At 46.1% G+C, this 20,090-nt stretch overlaps 1 protein-coding gene across 3 annotated transcripts in view; it reads left to right on the top strand.

Annotated features, from left to right (window-relative positions):
- The window catches only part of ATP2C2 (ATPase secretory pathway Ca2+ transporting 2), a 93,925-nt gene that overhangs the window by 18,859 nt on the left and 54,976 nt on the right, over positions 1–20,090 (top strand). For 2 of the 3 annotated variants that reach the window (XM_032284570.1, XM_032284568.1), the window contains exons 2-3: positions 11,886–11,996; positions 19,115–19,231. In XM_032284570.1, coding sequence (XP_032140461.1) covers positions 11,886–11,996; positions 19,115–19,231 — 228 coding nt within the window. Of the gene's footprint in view, positions 1–11,885; positions 11,997–19,114; positions 19,232–20,090 lie in introns of those variants that run through there. The other variant, XM_032284569.1, reaches the window with a different exon arrangement.

The following is a 20,090-nucleotide window of genomic DNA, read 5'->3' on the forward strand; positions in this document are numbered from 1 at the left end:
ACATCAGCTTGATTCTGTACTTTCTATACCTTGGACCTGGGAGAAACCATTTCTCCCAGGATTCTTGGCTGTTTTTATCAGGAGAATTATATTTAGAAAGCAAGATCTGGAATTATGTGTTCACTGTTCCTGCGTGCCGTGGCTCCTGACCCTCTCAGCGGAGCGGGTATAAGTGTGCGTATGCGGTGAGATCTATATATTGAGTTTTACATCTTTCTCTCTCTATACCTATTCCAGTCCAATAAATGCCACAGGCTTTGTGCCAGCTGTTTGTATATTTTTAACTCTTTCACCAACAGTAAGAACACCAGCTACCATTACCATTGTTTTATTTCCTTACTGCACAGTTTCCCGGTATATCGTTCATCTCCTTACCTTGTCAACAGTCGCACTGGCCACCACTCTGCCTAGCCATCTCCTCTTGGCCCGAAGGCACCAGCCACCCCTGAGCAAGGTGACTCTGTGTATCTCACTTTGTCCTGTTGATAGCTCCTTGCTCTCCGGGGTCACAGTACCACCGCGCTTGCACACACACACACACACAGATGCACACACATACTACCTAGTAAGGACTTCAGGGGCTCTGACGCCCCTCTTGACCTGAGGCTGAAATTTCACAAGCCCTTCCTCACATCTGTGCTAGGTGCGAGGTGTCATCATTTCCACGTTAGAGGGGAGGAGGCTGCAACTCAGAAGAGACAAGGGGCTTGCTGAGGGTCCCACAGCGTAGGCCAGGGGAACCAGAATTTGAGCTCACACCAGGCTGAGTCTGGGCCTGGTGATGTCTCCTCTACGCTGTTGGGTGCATGTAGGGGTTTTTTGGTGGTTGGTTTTTTTTTTTTTTTTTTTGGTCCTTAGCACTAAGAAGTATTCAGGCAGGCCCTTCTGAGTTCACTTGCGATGTTCTTCCCCATTTTCCCACATGGTTGTCAGCTCAATTGTCACCACTTACCTGTGGACCATGAGGTTGGGAGGTGGAGATCTGAGGGAGAAACTTTTGGGCAGCGACGACCATCACTGAACAAGCAAGCCACACTGAGAACCTTAGACTAAGATAACCCTAGACTTAGTTCCGCTTCTGAGCACATCTGGGCACTTGTTATCCCCTGGAAGGCTTGAACATGAATGGTCACAGGAGGGTTCTGTGTAAAAGCCCAAACTAGGCTGGGCGCGATGGCTCATACCTGTAATCCCGGCACTTTGGGAGAATGAGGCAGGCTGATCCCCTGACTCTGGAGTTCAAGACCAGCCTAACATGGTGAAGCCCCGTCTCTACAGAAATTAGCCAGGCATGGTGGCGGGTGCTTGTAATCACAGCACTCAGCGGGCTGAGACAGGAGAATCACTTGAACCCCGGAGGCGGAGGCTGCAGTGAGCTGAGATCACGCCATTGCACTCCAGTCTGGGTGACAGAGTGAGGATCCATCTCAAAAAAAAAAAAAAAAAAAAAAAGAAAAAGACCCAAACTGTACACGTAATGCCAGCCACGTGCACGCAGTCAAATAAACTGTGGGATAGCCATGAAGCAGAATATGTACTTAAAATACTATGAGCAGCAAAGGAGAATGACTGACAGTTACTCGTGGAAAGGCACCAGTGAGGTTCTCTGCCTTTTCCCTTCTCCACGCTTGTGGCCCCTCAAGAGGAGGGCCTTGCTGGGCTGGCGTTTGAGTGTGTCTCCCAAGACAGGCCTTTTCAGACAGCTCTGGGTACATTGTAGAATATTAGAACGGCCTGGGGGACTGGTTGTGGTGGCTAATGCCAGTAATTCCAGCACTTTGGGAGGCTGAGACGGGTGGACCACCCAGGCTGGAGTTCGAGACCAGCCTGGCCAACGTGGTGAATCCCTGTCCGTACTAAAAATACAAAAATTAGCCAGGCATGGTGGCGGGCACCTGTAACCCCAGCTACTCAGGAGGCTGAGGCAGGAGAATCACTTGAACCTGGAAGGCAGAGGTTGCAGTGAGCTGAGATCGTGCCACTGCACTGCAGCCTGAGTGAAAGAGCGAGACTCAGTCTCAAAAACAAAAAGTGGCAATTTTTGAACGCACCAGAGTCCCCCATAGAACTCGCTGAAGCACACACTGCCGCCCACCCCCAGGCCCTCTGAGGCAGGAGGCCCAGAATAGGGCCGGAGTTTCTGCATTCCTAACAATTTCCAGGTGATGCTGGCCTGAGGCCCACACTCTGAGAATCCTGGACTAAGATACAACTAGAGGATTCCCAGGTCTGTGCCTTGGGAGAGAAGGATAGAGGAGCCTTGGAGAGAAGGAAGCATTTGCCTGGGAGGTGGTTCATTTCAGTGTGTCTCTGATGTCACCTCTGTCAGCCCACTCAATTGTTCTTGTGTCATTGTGACCCTTGAATTGATTCTCTCCAATGGCATCAATCCCAATAATTACATGCCCTATATTGTGAAATTCTGGAAGGACTGGACCTGGAGGATTCACTTGGCCCGGGGCTTTCTCTACCTCTTCTCTTTCTATGAAACCCCCGGGGGCCAAGTGCCTTCCACAACCTATGGCACTGGAGATTCCCACCTGAGCTGCTTTCTTGTTCTCGGCACCTTCAGACCTGTTCTTCCTTCAGCCCCAAAGGTCCATTTGCCATTCCCCAGGGACCTCATTCCACTACGTCTCTCAACTGCCTTCTCACAATTCTGGGGTGCCCTTATAGATCCCCCGCAATCTGCACTGGGGCCCGCCCATCTCCTTCATGGTTAGCTGCACCCCAGCAGGGCACCACCATGCAAGTTTTGAGTGTCTCCCGATTTGTTTATGCCTAGTGTGGTCAGATTGACACAGGACACACATTTGTGGTTGAGTTTCAGAAGGTGGTTTTAGTGTACGTGCGTCCGGCATGGTGCTTGGTGTGTGTGTAGACTGGAAAATCATCTGGTGTTTATCTGGAGTGCAAAGGTGACTGGCACCTGTATTTTCACCTGTTAAATGTGGCAGGCCTCTTTGGACCCCTTAGTGTTCTCTGAGGACTCCTGCTGTTCCCACTGCTGGTCACCGGATCACCCTAAGGCTCGTGTGCCCTCAGCACTGCCTGGTGCAGGGCACTGCGCTGGGAACCTCATGCTCACTGTTTACTTTTCTTTTCTTTTTTTTTTTTTTTTGAGATGCAGTTTCATTCTTTGGCCCAGACTGGAGTGCAGTGGTGTGATCTCAGCTCACTGCAACCTCTGCGTCTCAGGTTCAAGCGATTCTCCTGCCTCGGCCTCCCGAGTACCTGGGATTACAGGCATGTGCTATCACGCTTGGCTAATTTTTTTGTATTTTCAGTAGAGCTGGGTTTCACCATGTTGGTCAGGCTGGTCTTGAACTTCTGACCTCAAATTATCCACCCGCTTCGGCCTCCCAAAGAGCTGGGATTACTGGCCTGAGCCACGGCACCCAGCCTCACTTTCTTTATACCATGGCAGCCCTGTGGATTCCGGCTGTTGTACCTCCGGCCCCCCACATTTCAGAGGAGGAAGGTGAGGCGTGAGCTAGGCTTCGGCCAAATACGTTGAAGAAACACGTCTGCATAAGCCCTCTAACAGGGAAGATCATTAGGGTCTAATGCGGTCCAAGTTCAAAATGAACGAATCCCAGGGCTGGACAGGAGCACGCTGCAGCGGGCCTGGGCTGAGGGAGACTGTTGGCCTGGAGGTGCCACTGGCTCCCTTGCTCTGGAGTGAGCTCACGGCTCACTTTTCCTGCCAACACACCTTTCAGCAAGCGCCATACGTGCCCTTTGTGGTCCCCTCGGGAGCCTCCGGCAGGTTAAACATCCGTCCTGAGCGGCGCTTGTTTGCTGCAGCTTCTCTCGGAGGTGCTAGAACCTGTCCTTGAGGCTAGGGAGCCCCACTCACCATCACCTGTGTGGCTGTGTCTGCAGCAGGCAAACAACTTCTTGGGGGGGTCCCAAAGGAGGCACAGACATAGAAGATGGATGTGAAGTAGGCGGGACCATGACATCCAGAGACAGGAAGCACATGAGTCGTTCCAGGGGCTGCACAGGGCGTGTGGAGTGCCTGCTTCCTGGGCACAGGGTTTCCTCGGGGGTTGGTGAAGAGTTTGTGGATGAGTTGTCTCCGCCTGGTGCTTGCACAGCATTGCGAAGGCACTAAATGCACTGCACTGTGTATGCTCTAAGACGGTTCATTTCTTGTTATGTGGATTTCATCTTATAAAGAGCTTTAAAAAAGAGAAACGCGAAAGAGAAGGGGGCCAGGCGGGGTGGCTCACATCTGTAATCCCAGCACTTTGGGAGGCTGAGGTGGGCAGGTCACCTGAAGTCAGGAGCTAGAGACCAGCCTGGCCAACATGGTGAAACCACGTCTCTACTAAAAATACAGAATTAGCCGGGTGTGGTGGTCCGTGCCTGTAATACCAGCTACTCAGGTGGCTGAGGCAGGAGAATGGCTTGAACCTGAGGGGCGGAGGTTGCAGTGAGCTGAGATCACACAGCTGCACTCCAGCCTGGGTGACAGAGTGAGACTTAGTCTTAAAGGGAAGAAAAGGGAGAAAAGGGAAGGTTTGGCTCTGCCCAAATCAGGTGTAATGGAGAAGGAGAATTAGGGACGCTTTCTGACCTTTACCAGGATGTGCCACTCTCACTGCAAAAGGGACACGTTGAGATTCATAGTGGACTGATGTCTGCAAAATAACAAGAGGCTACAGCCTTGGACCCTTCAGCCCCACAGCCCTGGGGCAGCTGCCGCCGTCTCTCCCATCTTCTGTGGACGCACGTACGTGCCGTGATGGTCAAGCCGTGTCCTCCCCAAAACGTGCTGAAGCCCTAACTGCTGGTACTTGTGAATGCAACCTTATTTGGAAATGGGGTCTCCATCCATGCAGTCAAGTTAAAATGAGATCACACTGGATTCGTGTGGGCCCTAATCTGATGACAGGGGTCTCTGTAAGAAGAGCAGACAGGGAGGCTTGGGAATGCAGCCGTGTGCTTGCAGAGGCAGTGACCGGGGTGTTACATGCACGTGCCAGGAACGCCAAAGATTGACGGCCACTGCCGGAAACTGGAAGAGGAAGGAGGGGTCTCACCTGCGGGGCTCAGAGGGAGCATGGCCCTGCCAGCACCTTGATTTCAGAGTTCTAGCTTCCAGAACTGAGAAAATAAATTTCGGTTGTTGTAAACCCCTCAGTTTGTGCTTTGTGATGGTCCCGGAAACCAAGCCTCCGTGGGAAACTCACACACACAAAGTTGAGTTGAAATTGTTTCAGTTTCTTTCATGTGAGTGCCTCCTTGCTTCCTCCCTACCTTCCGCCCTCATTTTACTTTCTTTCCTCTCTTTCTTCCTTCCTTTATCTTTCCTTTCTCTCTCTCTCTCTCTTTTTTTTTTTTTTTTTTTTTAAGAAAATTAGGATTATACTATGAAGACTGTTCCGCAAGGTATTTTTTTTTCTTTGGTAACTTATTAGTGACGTCTCCTTAGGTCAAATCCTATAACACCTCTTTTCTCTTTAATTTTATACTATTTACTTTTGTATTTTGTATTGGAGAATTCCAATCATATGCAAAAATAGAATAATGGAATGAGCCCACGTGACTCTAGTTTTCAGTGCCCACGAGGGGAGCCGGTCTTGATTCCTCTCCACCCAGATTGCTTTGACACCAGTCTCAGGCTTCCTAGCATTTCATCTATAAATATTTCTGCATATGTATGGCTAAAGATGAGCACTTTTTCAAATATCACAATTATGATCATATCATAAAATATTAGCAGTTATAGAAAAATCAAATATTGGCCAATGTTCAGGTTTCCTTCGTGGGTTCCTACACACGGCTTCACAGTGTTTATTCAAATCAGGGCTCAAGTCAGGTCCCCAGCCTGCACTTGGCTGGGGTCTCTGATGTTTGTCTGCATCTGGAGGTTTCATCCTTGTGTTGTTGTTTTGTTTTGCTTTGAGATGGAGTTTTGCTCTTGTCACCCAGGCTGGAGGGCAGTGGCGCCATCTTGGCTCACTGCAACCTCCGTCTCCTGGATTCAAGTGATTCTTCCACCTCAGCCTCCTGAGTAGCTGGGATTACAGGTGTCTACCACCATGCCCAGCTAATTCTTGTATTTGTTGTAGAGACGGGGTTCCACCATGTTGGCCAGGCTGGTCTTGAACTCCTGACCTCAGGTGATCCACCCGCCTTGGCCTCCTAAAGTGCTGGGATTACAAGCGTGAGCCACTGCACCCGGCCCATCCTTGTGTTTTTGTTGTAGTTTACCTGCTGGGGAGGCTGGGCTGTGTGCCCTGCAGTTCCCACAGTCCAGTGATCATGTCCCTGTGGTGTCATTCAGTGTGTCTGTTATCTCCAATATTTCCTGTAAACTGGTGGTGAGGCCTAGACTGGAGGCTTGGTGCAACTCAGAGGATGTTTTTGGCTGCCCAGCCGTGTAGGTGTGGCATGATTGATCAGCCGTCCCCACGGATTTACCCTGACTTTGTTTCCAGTTGTTAAGTGCACCGGCTTTGGGCCATTCTGGGCCATGGCCGCGTGCTGATCAGAAGCAGGCACGGGCCCATTTGGAGAGAAAAAGTGAGTGTGTGTTGAGGGTGGTTACAGGGATGGGGGCCGTACCAGAGTCTGCAGTTTCTAGAAACAGAGTGAGTGATCCTGTTTCCAGTGAAGGTGAATACATTAAGTGCCATTTGATTATGGAGCTGTGTGATTGGAATCAACCTGAGGCAGATTAGGCCCCCTGGCCCTGTGCATTCTTAAGGAGATAAGGGAGGTGCCCAGGTGAGCCTCCCAGGCAGCAGTCCCCCAAATGTAGGGCGAGGAGTGGCAGCAGCCACGAGCTCAGTCACCAACCGGGGGGCTCTGCTTTCTGAGAATCACGGGAGGGGAGTGAGACAGAGCGAACCCTTGCTGACAACATTTTGGGTCCAGGGCTGTGTCCTGGTGGCTTTGAAACACCAGAGTAACCTGGACACCTGGCTGAAGTGGGTTGAGACGTGGATGGGAAATGAAAAAGTAGAGACAGTGAGTGTAGACGCTCCTTCTAAAAGCTCGATGTTGGCACATGAAGAAGGAGCAGGTGTCTTTCCAATGCAAGTCCCAGAAAAGAGGTGATGTTTAAGGTGGAAACCTGGGCTCAAATGTTTATGGGAGGAGCCAGCGTGGGGAGGACAAGGATAGAGGATGGGAGGCCGGTGTATGGGAGCCCGTGGGTGTGGGGTAGTGCGGGTGGAGGATGCTGTGCCCGACACAGGCGGGACCCAGGAGAGTCAGGAGGACAGTTTCCAGGTGGTGGAGGGAGATCCTGCCTGTAGCTTGTAAATGGCTTTAACAAAAAAAAGATAGACTGGGCATGGTGGTTCATGCCAGTAATCAAAGTACTGTGTGGGGCCAAGGCATGTGGATCACTTGAATCCACGGGTTCAAGACCAGACTGGACAATGTGGCAAAACCCTGTCTCAATTACAAATACAAAACAACAACAAAAAAAAAAAAAAAAAAAAAAAAAAAAAAACAAGCCTGGTGTGATGGCACACACCTGTATTCCTAGCTTCCTGGGAGGCTGACGTGGGAGAGTCAAATTGCTTGAGCCTGGGAAGTGGAGGTTGCAGTGAGCCGAGATTGTGCCATTGCACTCCAGCCTGAGCCACAGAGCAGGACCTTGCCTGAAAAACAACAAAATTCTTATTTTATTGAGGTGAAATTCACATAACAAAATCAACAAGCTCACAGTAAACAATGTCGTGGCATCTAGTACGTTCACAATGTCATGTGACCACCTCTTCTATTCAGTTGTGAAACACTGGAAGGAAACCCTGTGCCCATTAGCAGTTTGTCCCCATTCCGCCTTCCCCAGTCCCTAGCAACTCCCAGTCTGCTTTCTGCTCCTATGACTTTGCCCGTTCTGGGCATCTCCTGTGAGTGGAATCACATACCATGTGGCCTTTTGTGTCTGGTTTCTTCCCTTTAGCATGATGTCTTCCAGGTTCATCCGTGTTGTGGCAAGTGTGAGTTTCCCATGGCTGCTGTCACAGAGTACAAAAATGTGGAGGCTTAAATATACATGTATTGTCTCACAGTGCTGCAATCTGGGGGTCAACGCTCATGGAGTCAGCAGGGCTGTGCTCCCTCTGGAGGCTCCCGGGGAGAACCTGTTCCATGCTTCTCTTAGAGCTTCCGGAATGGCCAGGAGTCCGCAGCGTTGGTTGACCTATGGACACGTCACTCCAGCCTCTGCCTCCATCATCACAGGCTGTCTCCTGTGTCTTCACATGGAGTCCCCTGTGTGCATGTTTGTCTTTGTGCAAATTTCTCCTTGTAAGAACATTGCTCATATTTGACCTCATGTGACCTTGGTCATTTCTGTAAAGACCCTATATGGGTAAAGTCACATTCTCGTGTATCAGGTGGTAGGCTTTCAATGAACGGTTTTGCAGAGGCCACAGTTAACAGCATCCGCATGCGTTGGTATTGCATGGCTGTTCAAAGCTGAGTTGATGCTCTGCTGTCTGGATGGACCACATGTTGCCTCTCTGTTATCTGTGGATGTAGATGGGTATTGGGCAGTGTCTAACTTTTGGGTCTCATGAACTGTGGTGTTGTGAGCAGAGTACCTGTTTCCAGTACCCTCGGTTACAGAGCTAGGAGCGTGTAGGTGGCTTTTACTCCCAGAGGGAAGTTGGAGGCTGGGTCCTCTCCCCTTTGGGCTTCGGACTCTGCCCCCCCAGTCATAAAACACAGGGGAGTAAGGGAGGTCTCTGCAGCCAAACCCCCTTCCCCTCCAGTGTCACCATGGCACGGCACCCTGCCACCCCATGCCCTCCTCAGTCCACCTGGCTCATTCTCCAGGGACGTGTGGGCAGAAAACCCGAGGCCTTCAGATGTCCAGAGCGCCTGAGAAAGGTTGGGGCTCCTGCTAGTCCTGCCCCCGAAGGCAGGGGTTTGGGTGCCTTTGATCCTTTTCTTCTGGATTTCTTTCTTTTTTGAGACAGTCTCACTCAGTTGTCCAGGCTGGAGTGCAGTGGCTCGATCTTGGCTCATTGCAACGTCTGCCTTCCGGGTTCAAGCAATTCTCCCTGACTCAGCCTCCCAAGTAGCTGAGATTACAGACACCCGCCACCGTGCCTGGCTTATTTTTGTATTTTTAGTAGTGATGGGGTTTTGCTGTGTTGGCCAGGCTGGTCTAAAACTCCTGACCTTAGATGATTCGCCTGCCTTGGCCTCCCAAAGTGCTGGGATTACAGGCAGGAGCCACCATATATGGCCCTTTTCTTCTGGATTTTTATCATGGCAAAATATACAGAACATAAATTTCACCATTTTAACCATTTTAAGGGCATGGTTCACTGGCATTAAGTATATTCCCATTGTTGTGCAACCGTCACCAACATTCACCTTCAAAACTCTTTCATCTTTCCCAAAGAGACTCTATAGTCATTAAACATGAACTCCCCAACTCCTGGTAACCTCTGTTCCCCTTCCTGTCTCTATGAGTTTAGCTATTTTAGGGACTTCCTATAAGTGGAATCCTGCAGGATTTGTCCTTTTGGGTCTGGCATCACCAGGCATAACGCCTTTAAGGTTCATCCATGTTGTAGCATGTGTGGGGTCTGGGCTGGCTCTTGTCCTGAGAGCCCTGGAATCTAGGCAAGTGTTTTCAAGCATGAGGTATGTGTGTGCGTGATGGGATTTATGAGTTTCAAGCCAGGTGCAGTGGCTCACACCTGTAATCCCAGCACTTTCGCAGCCTGAAGTGGGCAAATCACTTGAGGTGAGGAGTTCAAGACCAGCCTGGCCAACATGGTAAAACCCCGTCTCTACTAAAAATGCAAAAGCAAATTAGCTGGGCATGGTGGTGCGCGCCTGTAGTCCCAGCTACTGGAGAGGCTGAGCCAGGAGAATTGCTTGAACCTGGGAGGAGGAGGTTGTAGTAAGCCAAGATCACACCACTGCACTCCAGCCCAGACGACAGAGCAAGACTCCATCTCAGAAAAATGAAAAAAAAAAAAGGAGGAAAAGTGAATTCAATGTAGTGGTGAGAAATGGCAAGACCCAGGCAGTTGAGGGAGTGTGGGGGATGGGGAGAGTGGTAAGCCCCCAGCCTGCCTCCACCTGTGATGTGAGCAAGAATCAAGCACTTTCTTTGGCATAGCGGAACCAGATCCTTAGAATGGTGGTGGGGGGGGGTGTCTTATTGTGCAATGCACATTTTTCTTTGAAGTGACTCTACAAAGAATGCAATGTTGACTTAAGGAAGGCTGCCAAAGGACAGCTACGTCTGCTGAAAGATATGTGTAATTGCTGCTGTGCTCCCAGGCACTGGACATCAGTGAGAAGCACCAGGAAACAGAGGTGGCTGGCAAAGCTTTTCTAAGCAAACAAGCATTTGGGAGGAGACAGCTTGGAGTTGGGGAGGGCGCTGGCAAGAAGGAAGAGAGGGATTTGCAATCTCTATTACAGTTAAAGGAAGAAGTTAGTTAGTACCTCTCCTGCTTCCTTCTTCCCAGTTTCCAGTAACCTGGTGGAAAAGGAAAAGATGATTATCACATCCTGGGTATCAGGATACTAGGAATGATATTGGAAAAATACCTCGAGCTTTCCTGATTCTCAGGTGTCGTTTGTGTTAGCAAAGCCTCCCAAAGCCTCCAGGTGTTTCACATGGCTTCTTTCCAGCCCTGTGGGTCTCAATACAGAGTGCTGGGACTCCCGGAACTTGGCTGTGTTTCCCCTCCCCTTTTCTTGGGTTATTTAAAATGTCCCATAGAGCCAGGCTGCGATACCACCTATCACCAGCAGGAGGCTCTCTCTACAATATGGTGCAAACGATGGACAATCCCAGAAGTTCAAGGTTCAGGATTCTAAATATGTGTATTGTTGCCCTGCTCTGTCCACTTACAGGTTTCAGTTCTGTTAAATAAGTTTGCTCAGCCTGGGCAACATAGAGAGACCCTATCTCTACAAAAAATTAAAAAATTAGCCAGGTGTGATAGCATACACCTGTGGTCTCAGCTATTCAGGTGGGTAAAGCAGGAGGACTCCCTGAGTCTGGAGGCTGAGGTTGCAGCAAGCTATGATTGCATCGCTGTACTCTAGCCCGGGTGACAATGACAACAAAAAAACTTGCTTAAAAATACATGCATCAGTATCGGCCAACAACCAACAATTGGAACCCAAATGTTTATCAACGGGAGAACAAATAAATTGTGATATACTCATACAGTAGAATACTAAGCTGCTGTGAAAATTAGCAAACTGTTGCTACATGCAACATCTTGTATGCAATCCACTAACAGTGTTGAGTAAAAGAAATCAGACAAGAAAGCATGTATGAGTGTATAGTGCATGTTACCACTTCTGTAAAGTTCAGACCTAGTGTATGAGGCTAGAAATCGTGATAGCAGTAACCTTTCAGGTAGGTAGGTAACCCGAGGGAGCATCTGGGGACCAGTCATATCTGTTTCTTAATTTGGAGGCTGGTTATAAGGGTTAGTTTGTGAGTTGTACACACATGTATACTTTTTGTGTGTATGTTATACTTTTAAAAAAATGCGTCTGGATGGGCTCAGTGGCACACACCTGTACCCCTAGCACTTTGAGAGGCCGAGGCAAGCAGATCACCTGAGGTCAGGAGTTTTGAGAACATCCTAGTTGGCCAACATGGTGAAACCTCGTTTCTACTAAAAATACGAAAAAATTAGCTGGGTGTGGTGACACGTACCTGGAATCCCAGCTACTTGGGGGACTGAGGCAGGAGAATTGCTTGAACCCAGGAAGCAGAGGTTCCAGTGAGCTGAGATCACACCACTGCACTCCAGCCTGGGTAACAGAGCGAGACTCCATCTCAAAAATATTAAATTAAATTAAAAAAATCAATCAACGCATCAGTACAAAAGTTCAATTTGCTAAACAGCAACCCTGTTTTTTTACAGATTGATGAACAGAATGAGCTGAAGGCCATCGAAAAAGAGAAGAAGGTGACAGCCCTGCCCCCCAAGGAAGCGTGCAAATGCCATATAGAGGATTTGGCCAACGTGTTTTGTGTAAGAATTGAATTTGCGTCTGGTGCTAATTATGTTTAAAAGAAAACAACACAAAGCCCTGAACAGTGCTCTGAAATTCCATGTTATCAGACAATTTTATCATCCACGTTGAAAAAGATTGTTGATGTTGAACAGTTGGGATTCCAGGGGTAGAATATCAGTCCTTGTCAGTAGAGCTAATCCTCACCAGGCCCCTACTGGAAGACGGGCGTCCTTTCAGGCACCCTGTGGACACTGCTTCTCTTATTCCTCATGTTCGTTGGCAGAAACATGAAGGCATGGACGATGAAGCTGAGGCGCAGAAGGTAGCACAGCGCAGCGTTAGTGGAGTGTGGGTGTTTCCCATCAAAGCCAAACTCATAGTCATCCCGTATTCCCACCCGTCGTCTTTTGTAATCCTTGGAGTTGCCACGTACTGAAACCAAGTTCTCCCAAGTTTCTCAAGTGAGTTTGAATTCCTGGACAGTGCAAAACAAGAAACATTTGCATTGCACGGAGTGTGTGTGCGTGTGCACGCGTGTGCACGCATGAATACCCATCACCACTACACTTTGGGAGAGTAAATAAACCCCCTAGTAAAAGGGCTTGCTACAATTTCAGGACGTTGGAAGCTGACATTTCATGCGTCTTTTCTTGAGAATAAGTCTGTTTAAATTCAAGCCCTGTTTATTAGTATTCAAAGAGGGGGAGGAAATATTTTTTCTCTTCCTAGACGTTATCCCTACCTAGAAAATGAGCTAAATTGTCTTTCGCTATTCAAAAGAATCTAGAAATTGATTGTTTTCCCTATTACCTCTACCAGTGAGTACTGTTTTCTTGTTAGTGACTTTTCAAAAAACAAGGACACCTTTGTTGTGACCAGAACAACAAACTCCTTCCATTATTACTGACTTATAAATTAGTTGCGTTTAATGAATTTGTTTACAGAAAGAGCTTGAGAGGCCGGGCACGGTGGCTCATGCCTGCCATCCCAGCACTTTGGGAGGCTGAGGTGGGCAGATCACTTGAGGTCGGGAGTTTGAAACCAGCCTGACTAACATGGAGAAACCCCATCTCTACTAAAAATAGAAAATTAGCTGGGTGTGGTGGCGCATGACTGTAATCCCAGCTACTTGGGAAGCTGAGGCAGGAGAATCGCTTGAACACAGGAGGCAAAGGTTGCAGTGAGCTGAGATCATGCCATCACACTCATGCCTGGCAACAAAAGCAAAACTCCATCTCAAAAAAAAAAAAAAAAAGGAAAGAGCATGAATGGTGTTGGGCACAGTGTAATTGTTTTAGCTAAAGTTTCTTTTTTCTTTTTAATTTTTATGGGTACATAGAAGGTGTATATATACATGGGTTCCAGAGATACTTTGACACAGGCATGCAATGTGTGATAATCACGTCAGGGTAGAGGGGTACCGTCCTCTCGAGCACTTACCCTTTGTGTTACAAACAACCCAGTTATACTTTTAGTTATTTTTAAATGTACAATTAAATTATTTTTGACAACGGTCACCGTATTGTGCCAGCAAATACTAGGTCTTACTTATTCTTTCTAAGTATATTTTTGCACCCATTAACCCTCTCCACTCTCTCCCACCTGCCGTTACCAGGCTCTGGTAACCATCCGACTATCTCCATGAGTTCAGTTGTTTTAATTTTTAGTTCCCACAAATCAGTGAGAACCTGCAAAGTTTGTCTTTCTGCGCCCAGAGGTCACTATGTTATTTTATTTAATTTGATGACCTCCAGTTCCATTCATGTTGTTACAAATGACAGGATCTTATTCTTTTTTATGGGTGCGTAGTACTCCATTGTGTATATCCACCACATTTTCTTTATTCATTTGTCTATTCATGGGCACTTAGGTTGCTTCCAAACTTTGGCTGTTGTGAATAGTGTTGCAATAAACATGGAAGCATAGCTGTCCCTTCAATATTCTGATTTCCTTTCTCTTGGTTGTGTTTCCAGGAGTGAGATTGTGGACCATATGACAGTCGTATTTTTAGTTTTTTTTAGGAACCCTCTAAACTGTTCTTTAGAGTTGTTGTATGTACTAGTTTACATTACCGCCAACAGTCTACAAGGGTCCCCTCTTGTCCACATCCAGGATTTGTTATTGAAAAGGCCATTTCAACGGTGAGGAGATGATACCTCATTGCAGTTTTGATTTGCATTTCTGTGACGATCAGTGAGCACCTTTTCATGTACCTGTTTGCCATTTGTATGTCTTCTTTTGAGAAATGTCTGTCCAGATCTCTGCCCATTTCAAAAGCAGATCATGAGATTTTTTTCCTGTAGAGTTGGTTAAGCTCCTTATATATTCAGGTTATTAATCCCGTGTCAGATGGGTAGTTTACGAATATTTCCTCCCATTCTGTGGGTTGTCTCTTCATGTTGTTGATGATTTCCTTTGCTGTGCAGAAGCTTTTTAACTTGATGTGATCCCATTTGTCCATTTTTGCTGTGGTTGCCTGTGCTTATAGGATATTACTCAAGAAAGCTTTGCCCAATTCAATGTCCTGGAGAGCTTCCCCAGTGTTCTCTTGGTAGCTTCATAGTCCGTGATCTTAGATGTAAGTCTTTTTTTTTTTAGATGGTGGCTCACTCTGTCACTCAGGCTGGAGTGTGGGAGTAGGGTGGTGCAATCTCTGCTCACTGCAACCTCCGCCTCCTGGGTTCAAGTGATTCTCCCGCCTCAGCCTTCCATAGTAGCTGGAATTTCCACCTCCTGGATCAGGCAATTCTCTTGCCTCAGCCTCCTGTAGTAGCTGGGATTACAGATATGCACCACCACACCCAAATAATTTTTGTATTTTTAGTAGAGATGGGGTTTTGCCTTGTTGGCCAGACTGGTTTCGAACTCCTGAGCTCAGGTAATCTAGCCACCTCATCTTTAATCCATTTGGATTTGATTTTTGTTGATAATGAGAGATAATAGTCATCTCAAATTTTATCTGACCCCTATCAAATTTCACTCTCCTTCATATGGACATTTTGTTTTCCCAATACCGTTTATTAAAGAGATTGCCCTTTCCCTGGTGGATGTTCTTGGCACCTTTGTCGCTGCAGATGTATGGATTTATATCTGGGTTCTCTCTTCCGTTTCACTGATCTCTGTATCTGTTTTCATGCCAGTACCATGCCATTTCAGTTACTAAAGCTCTGTTGTATAATTTAAAGTTAAGTAATATTCCTCCAGTGTTGTTCTTTTTCCTTAAAATAACTTTGGCTATTCTGGGTCTTTTGTGATTCCATGTAAACTGAATTTTTTTTTTCTATTTCTGTAAAGAATGTTGCATGTACTCACTAATAAGTGGGTGTTGAACAATGAGAACACATGGACACAGGGAGGGGAATATCACACACCAGGGCCTGTTGGGAGGTGGGAGGGCTAGGGGAGGGATAACGGGGGTGGGGGGGGATCAGGAAGGGATAGCATTAGGAGAAATACCTAATGTAGATGACAGGGGGATGGAGGCAGCAAACCATCATGACATGTGTGTACCTATGTGACAAACCTGCACACTCTGCACATGTATCCCAGAACTTAAAATATAATTAAGAATGAGGGGAAATGTCACTGGTATTTTGATAGGGATTGTGTTGAAGCTGTAGATTGCTTTGGGTGGTTTGGACATTTTAACAATATTGATTCTTCCAACATGGAATAGCTTTCCATTTTTCTGTGTCTTCAGTTTCTTGCATCAGTCTTCTATAGTTTTCATTGTAGAGATTTTTTGCTTCTTTTATTCCTAGATATTTAAATTGCAGCTATTGTAAATGGGATTACTTAATTGATTTCTTTTTCACATTGCTTGCTCTTAGCATATAGCAATGCTACTGACCTTTGTATTTTGAGTTTGTATCCTCCAGGTTTACTGATTTTGTTTATGAGTTCTAATAGCTTTGGGTGGAATCTTTAGGTTTATTTCAAACGTAAGATCATCTCATCTGCAAACAAGAATCATTTGACCTCTTTTTCAACTTGGATGCCCTTTTTTTTTTTTTTTTTTTTTTTTTTTACTCTTGTCTGATTGCTCTAGCTAGAACTTACAGTACTTTGTTGAATAACAGTGGTAAAAGTGGGTATCCTGCAGGAAAAGCTTTCAGTTTTTTTCTCATTCACTATGATACTAGCTCTGGGTTTGCCATATATTGCTTTTATTATGTTGAGATATATTCCTTCTACACCCAGTTTTTTTTAGGGCTTCTTATGAAGAAATGTTTTATTTTGTCACTTTTTTTCAGCATTAATTGAAATGATCATACAGTTTTTGCCCTTCATTCTGTTGAGGTGACGTATCACATTAATGGATTCGTGTGTGGTGAACCATCCTCGCATCCTTGGGATAAGTCCCGCTAGGTCATGATGAATTTTGTTTCTAATGTGTTATTGCATTTGGTTTGCTTGTATCTTGTTGAGGATTTTTGTATCAATAGTCATCAGTGATGTTGGCCAGTAGTCGTCTTTTTTAAATGTGTATTTGTCTGGTTTTTGTATCAAGGTAGTAGTGGCCTCGTAGAATGAAAGTATTCCCTACTCCTCTATTTTTTGGAATAATTTGAGTAGGATTGGTATCAGTTCTTTAAATGTTTCACGGAATTCAGCAGTGAACTCATTGGGTCCTGGACTTTTCCTAACTGGAAGACTTTTTATTATGGCTTCAATCTTATTACTTATTATTGTTCTATTCAGGTTTTGGAGGTCTTCCTGGTTCAATCTTGGTAGGGTCTGTGTGTCTAGAAATTTATCCATTTTTTTCTATATTTTCCAATTGATTGGCATGTAGTTGCTCATGGTAGCCACTAATGGTCCTTTGACTTTGCGTGATATGAATTGTAAAGTCTCCTTTTTTATTTTTGTTTTTGGATTCTTTTTTTCTTAGTCTGGCTAAAGGTTTGTCAGTTTTATCTTTAAAAAAAAAAATACTCGTTTCTTAAGACAGGCCTATTTTCTGAAATCTCTGTGGTAAATACACAACATAGAATTTACCATCTTAACCATGTTTTTTTTTCCAAGACTTGGTATCACTCTGTTGCCCAGGCTCAAGTGAAGTGCTGCAGTCAAGGCCCACTGCGGCCTCAACCTCCTGGGCTTAAGCAATCCTCCTGCCTCAGCCTCCTGAACAGCTGAGACTACAGGTGTCTGCCACCACCTTGGGCTAATTTTTTAAATTTTTTGTAGAGCCAAGGTCTCTCTATATTGCCCAGATTAACTCTGAACTCTTGGGTTCAAGCGATTCTCCCACATCAGCCTCCTAAACTGTTGGGATTACAGGTGTGAGCCGGTGTACCTGGCCTTAACCATTTTGAAGTGTACATTGTAGTTGCATTAAGTACATTCACATTGTTGTGCAACCATCACCATTATCTACCTCCAGAGTTGTTTTTTTTACATTTACCGATTTATTATAAAGGCAATTGCAAAGGATACAGCTGAAGAGATGTATAGGGCAAGTACTGGGTGAAGGGGTGCAGAGCTTCCATGCCCAGTGCTGCTATGAACATGGTTGTTCAAATATCTCCCTGGGTGCCACTCTCCAGGAACCTCCCCGTGTTCAGCTACATGAAACCTCACTGAAGTCTGTCTTTGGGTTTTCAGGGAAGCTTCATGACATTGGCATTCCTTCCCCCAGATTATAGGGTGGGACCCTCTCATGGGAGGGTCTTAAGACCTACAGTCAGCAAGTTAAGGGGTACGTTAGCATCTCCAGAATCTTTTCATCTCGTAAAACTGAACCTGTCTCCATTAAATACTCACTCCCTGTTCCCCCTCCCTCTAGCCTCTGGCACCCACCATTCTACTTTCTGTCCCTATCAATTTGACCAGTCTAGGTAACTCACATGTGGAATCAACAGAACTTGTCTTTTTGTGTCTGGTTTATTTCACTTCAGCCTCAAGGTTCAACTTAAAGGTGTATCCATGTTGTAGCCTGTGTCAGCATTTTCTTTCATTCTGAGGCGAAATATTTCATTGTATATGTATACCACATTTATGCATTCATTCAACCCTTGACAGATTCATGGGTTATTTCCCCCTTTTGACTTTTGTGAACAGCGCTATGAACATGGTCGTATAAACACCTCTTTGAGACCCACTTCCATTTCCTTTAGATGTATACCCAAAAATGGAATTGCTGGATCTGATAACTCCCTTTTTAATTTTTTAAGGAACTGTCACACAGTCTTCCATAACAGCAGCACCATTTTACATTCCCAAGACCTGTTGGAAACAGGTTTATAACGCCGGGAAGAACCTACACCGAGACAATGGATCACTCAGCAAGGCTAGCTTACTTCCTGCAGGAAGGGTGCAACTCGCCGGCAGTCTTGCCATGAGAGCACACCTGAACAAAGGAGACAAGGACATTTATGACTTTCATAACCAGACACAATGGCCCTACTGCTGTGTCCAGTTTCCAATGGCCAGAATGGGACCTCACATTCTATGCTTGACCCGATTGTCTAAAAACTTACAAATTTTCTAAAGAAATAAAGGCAGAGGAGAATAAAGGAAATGAGAACGTAACTTGAGGAATTCTCAGAGAAGTGATAACATTTCCAAATAAGGATGGGGAATAAGCTATGATCTAAGACTTGCCTGGGCTTGTCCAGACATGTGAGGGCAAATATCTAGGTTAAAGTGTAAGAACTAAGAACACGGGATGTACTTACTTCTTTATTATGACTAACGGCTACTTTAAGATTATTAGCAAAAGTTTTAAAGTAAATTAATCTTTGAATAAATGTTATTTATTCGTAATGAACTAAGAGAAAAGCTTTGAAGAGGAAATTTTTATTCTTATTTCCTACAGACCCGTTTTTTTTTTTTTAAGAAGAAAGTGTAAGTTTCAGCATTTCAGGAAGTCCACACTGCAATTCCATTTGCTGAAATTTGAAACAGGGGTCATCTTTTCTGCTGTGATTATAATGGTCATTGGACTGTGCATTTTCCTTCTCTCTCTGTCCCATCTGCACAGGGTCTTTGAACCAGTCCCAGCACCAGGGTGGACAAACCCGTGTCCCTGCCCATCACGGAAGCCACTGCCTTCTAGAGTGGGAGTCTGTGCCTTGTGGCCTCATTCCTTGCTGGATCCATCAGTGAGCTTGTGCTTCACCTCTCCCTCCAGGTGGACTTACACACTGGGCTGTCGGAGTTCTCAGTGACGCAGCGCCGGCTGGTCCATGGCTGGAATGAGTTTGTTGCTGACACTACAGAACCTGTGTGGAAGAAATACCTGGATCAGGTAGGACCAGAGGTGTCATTCTTTGCATTAATAAGCGTAAGCCAGGGAGGGTGGGGCAGCCATTAGATCTTGCAGTGTTGATTGAAGGCATCTTTGGACTGGTTCCTCCTCTTTCAGGCTGCCCCTAGTCAGCATGAGCATCCCCCGTGAGCAAATCGCCAACTCCCCAGGAAGCCATGATCAGAAAAAAAATAGTGATCACATTCATAGACAGTGTAGCAGGCAGGCTTCAGGCCCCATGCTAAATGAGTAGGTGAATAAGTGAGCATGCACTTACTAATCCTCCTAATCCTGGCTTTGCACATGAGGAAAGAGAAGTACAGAGGTTCAAAGATTTCCCCAGAGTTGCCAGGTTTAGCAAAAAACAATATAGGATGCCCTGTTAAATTTGAATTTCAGGCCAGTCATGGTGGCTCACGCCTGTAATACCAGCAATTTGGGAGGCTGAGGCAGGTGGATCACTTGAGCCCAGGAGTTCAAGACCAGCCCAGCTAACATGACAAAACCCCGTTTCTACTAAAAATACAAAAATTAGCTGGGCATGGTAGTGAATGCCTGTAATCCCAGCTACTCAGGAGGCTGAGGTGGGAGGATTATTTGAACTGGGAAGGCAGAGGTTGCAGTGAACTGAGATTGCACCACTGCACTCCAGTGTGGGCAACAGAGTGAGACCATGTCTCAAACAACAATAACAAAAACCCGACAAAGTAAATTTCAGATAGGTAAGAAGCAATTTCTAGTATAAGTGTGTCCCAAATAATACAGTGGACATGCTTATACTAAGAAGAAAAAGTTCCTTGTTGACCTGAAATTGAGATGTAATTGGGTGTCCTGTAAAAGCTATTACCTGAACCCAAAG

Source organism: Sapajus apella, unplaced genomic scaffold, assembly GCF_009761245.1.
Source record: "Sapajus apella isolate SASKATOON/1434 unplaced genomic scaffold, GSC_monkey_1.0 scaffold15, whole genome shotgun sequence".
NCBI classification, from domain to species: Eukaryota; Metazoa; Chordata; class Mammalia; order Primates; family Cebidae; genus Sapajus; species Sapajus apella.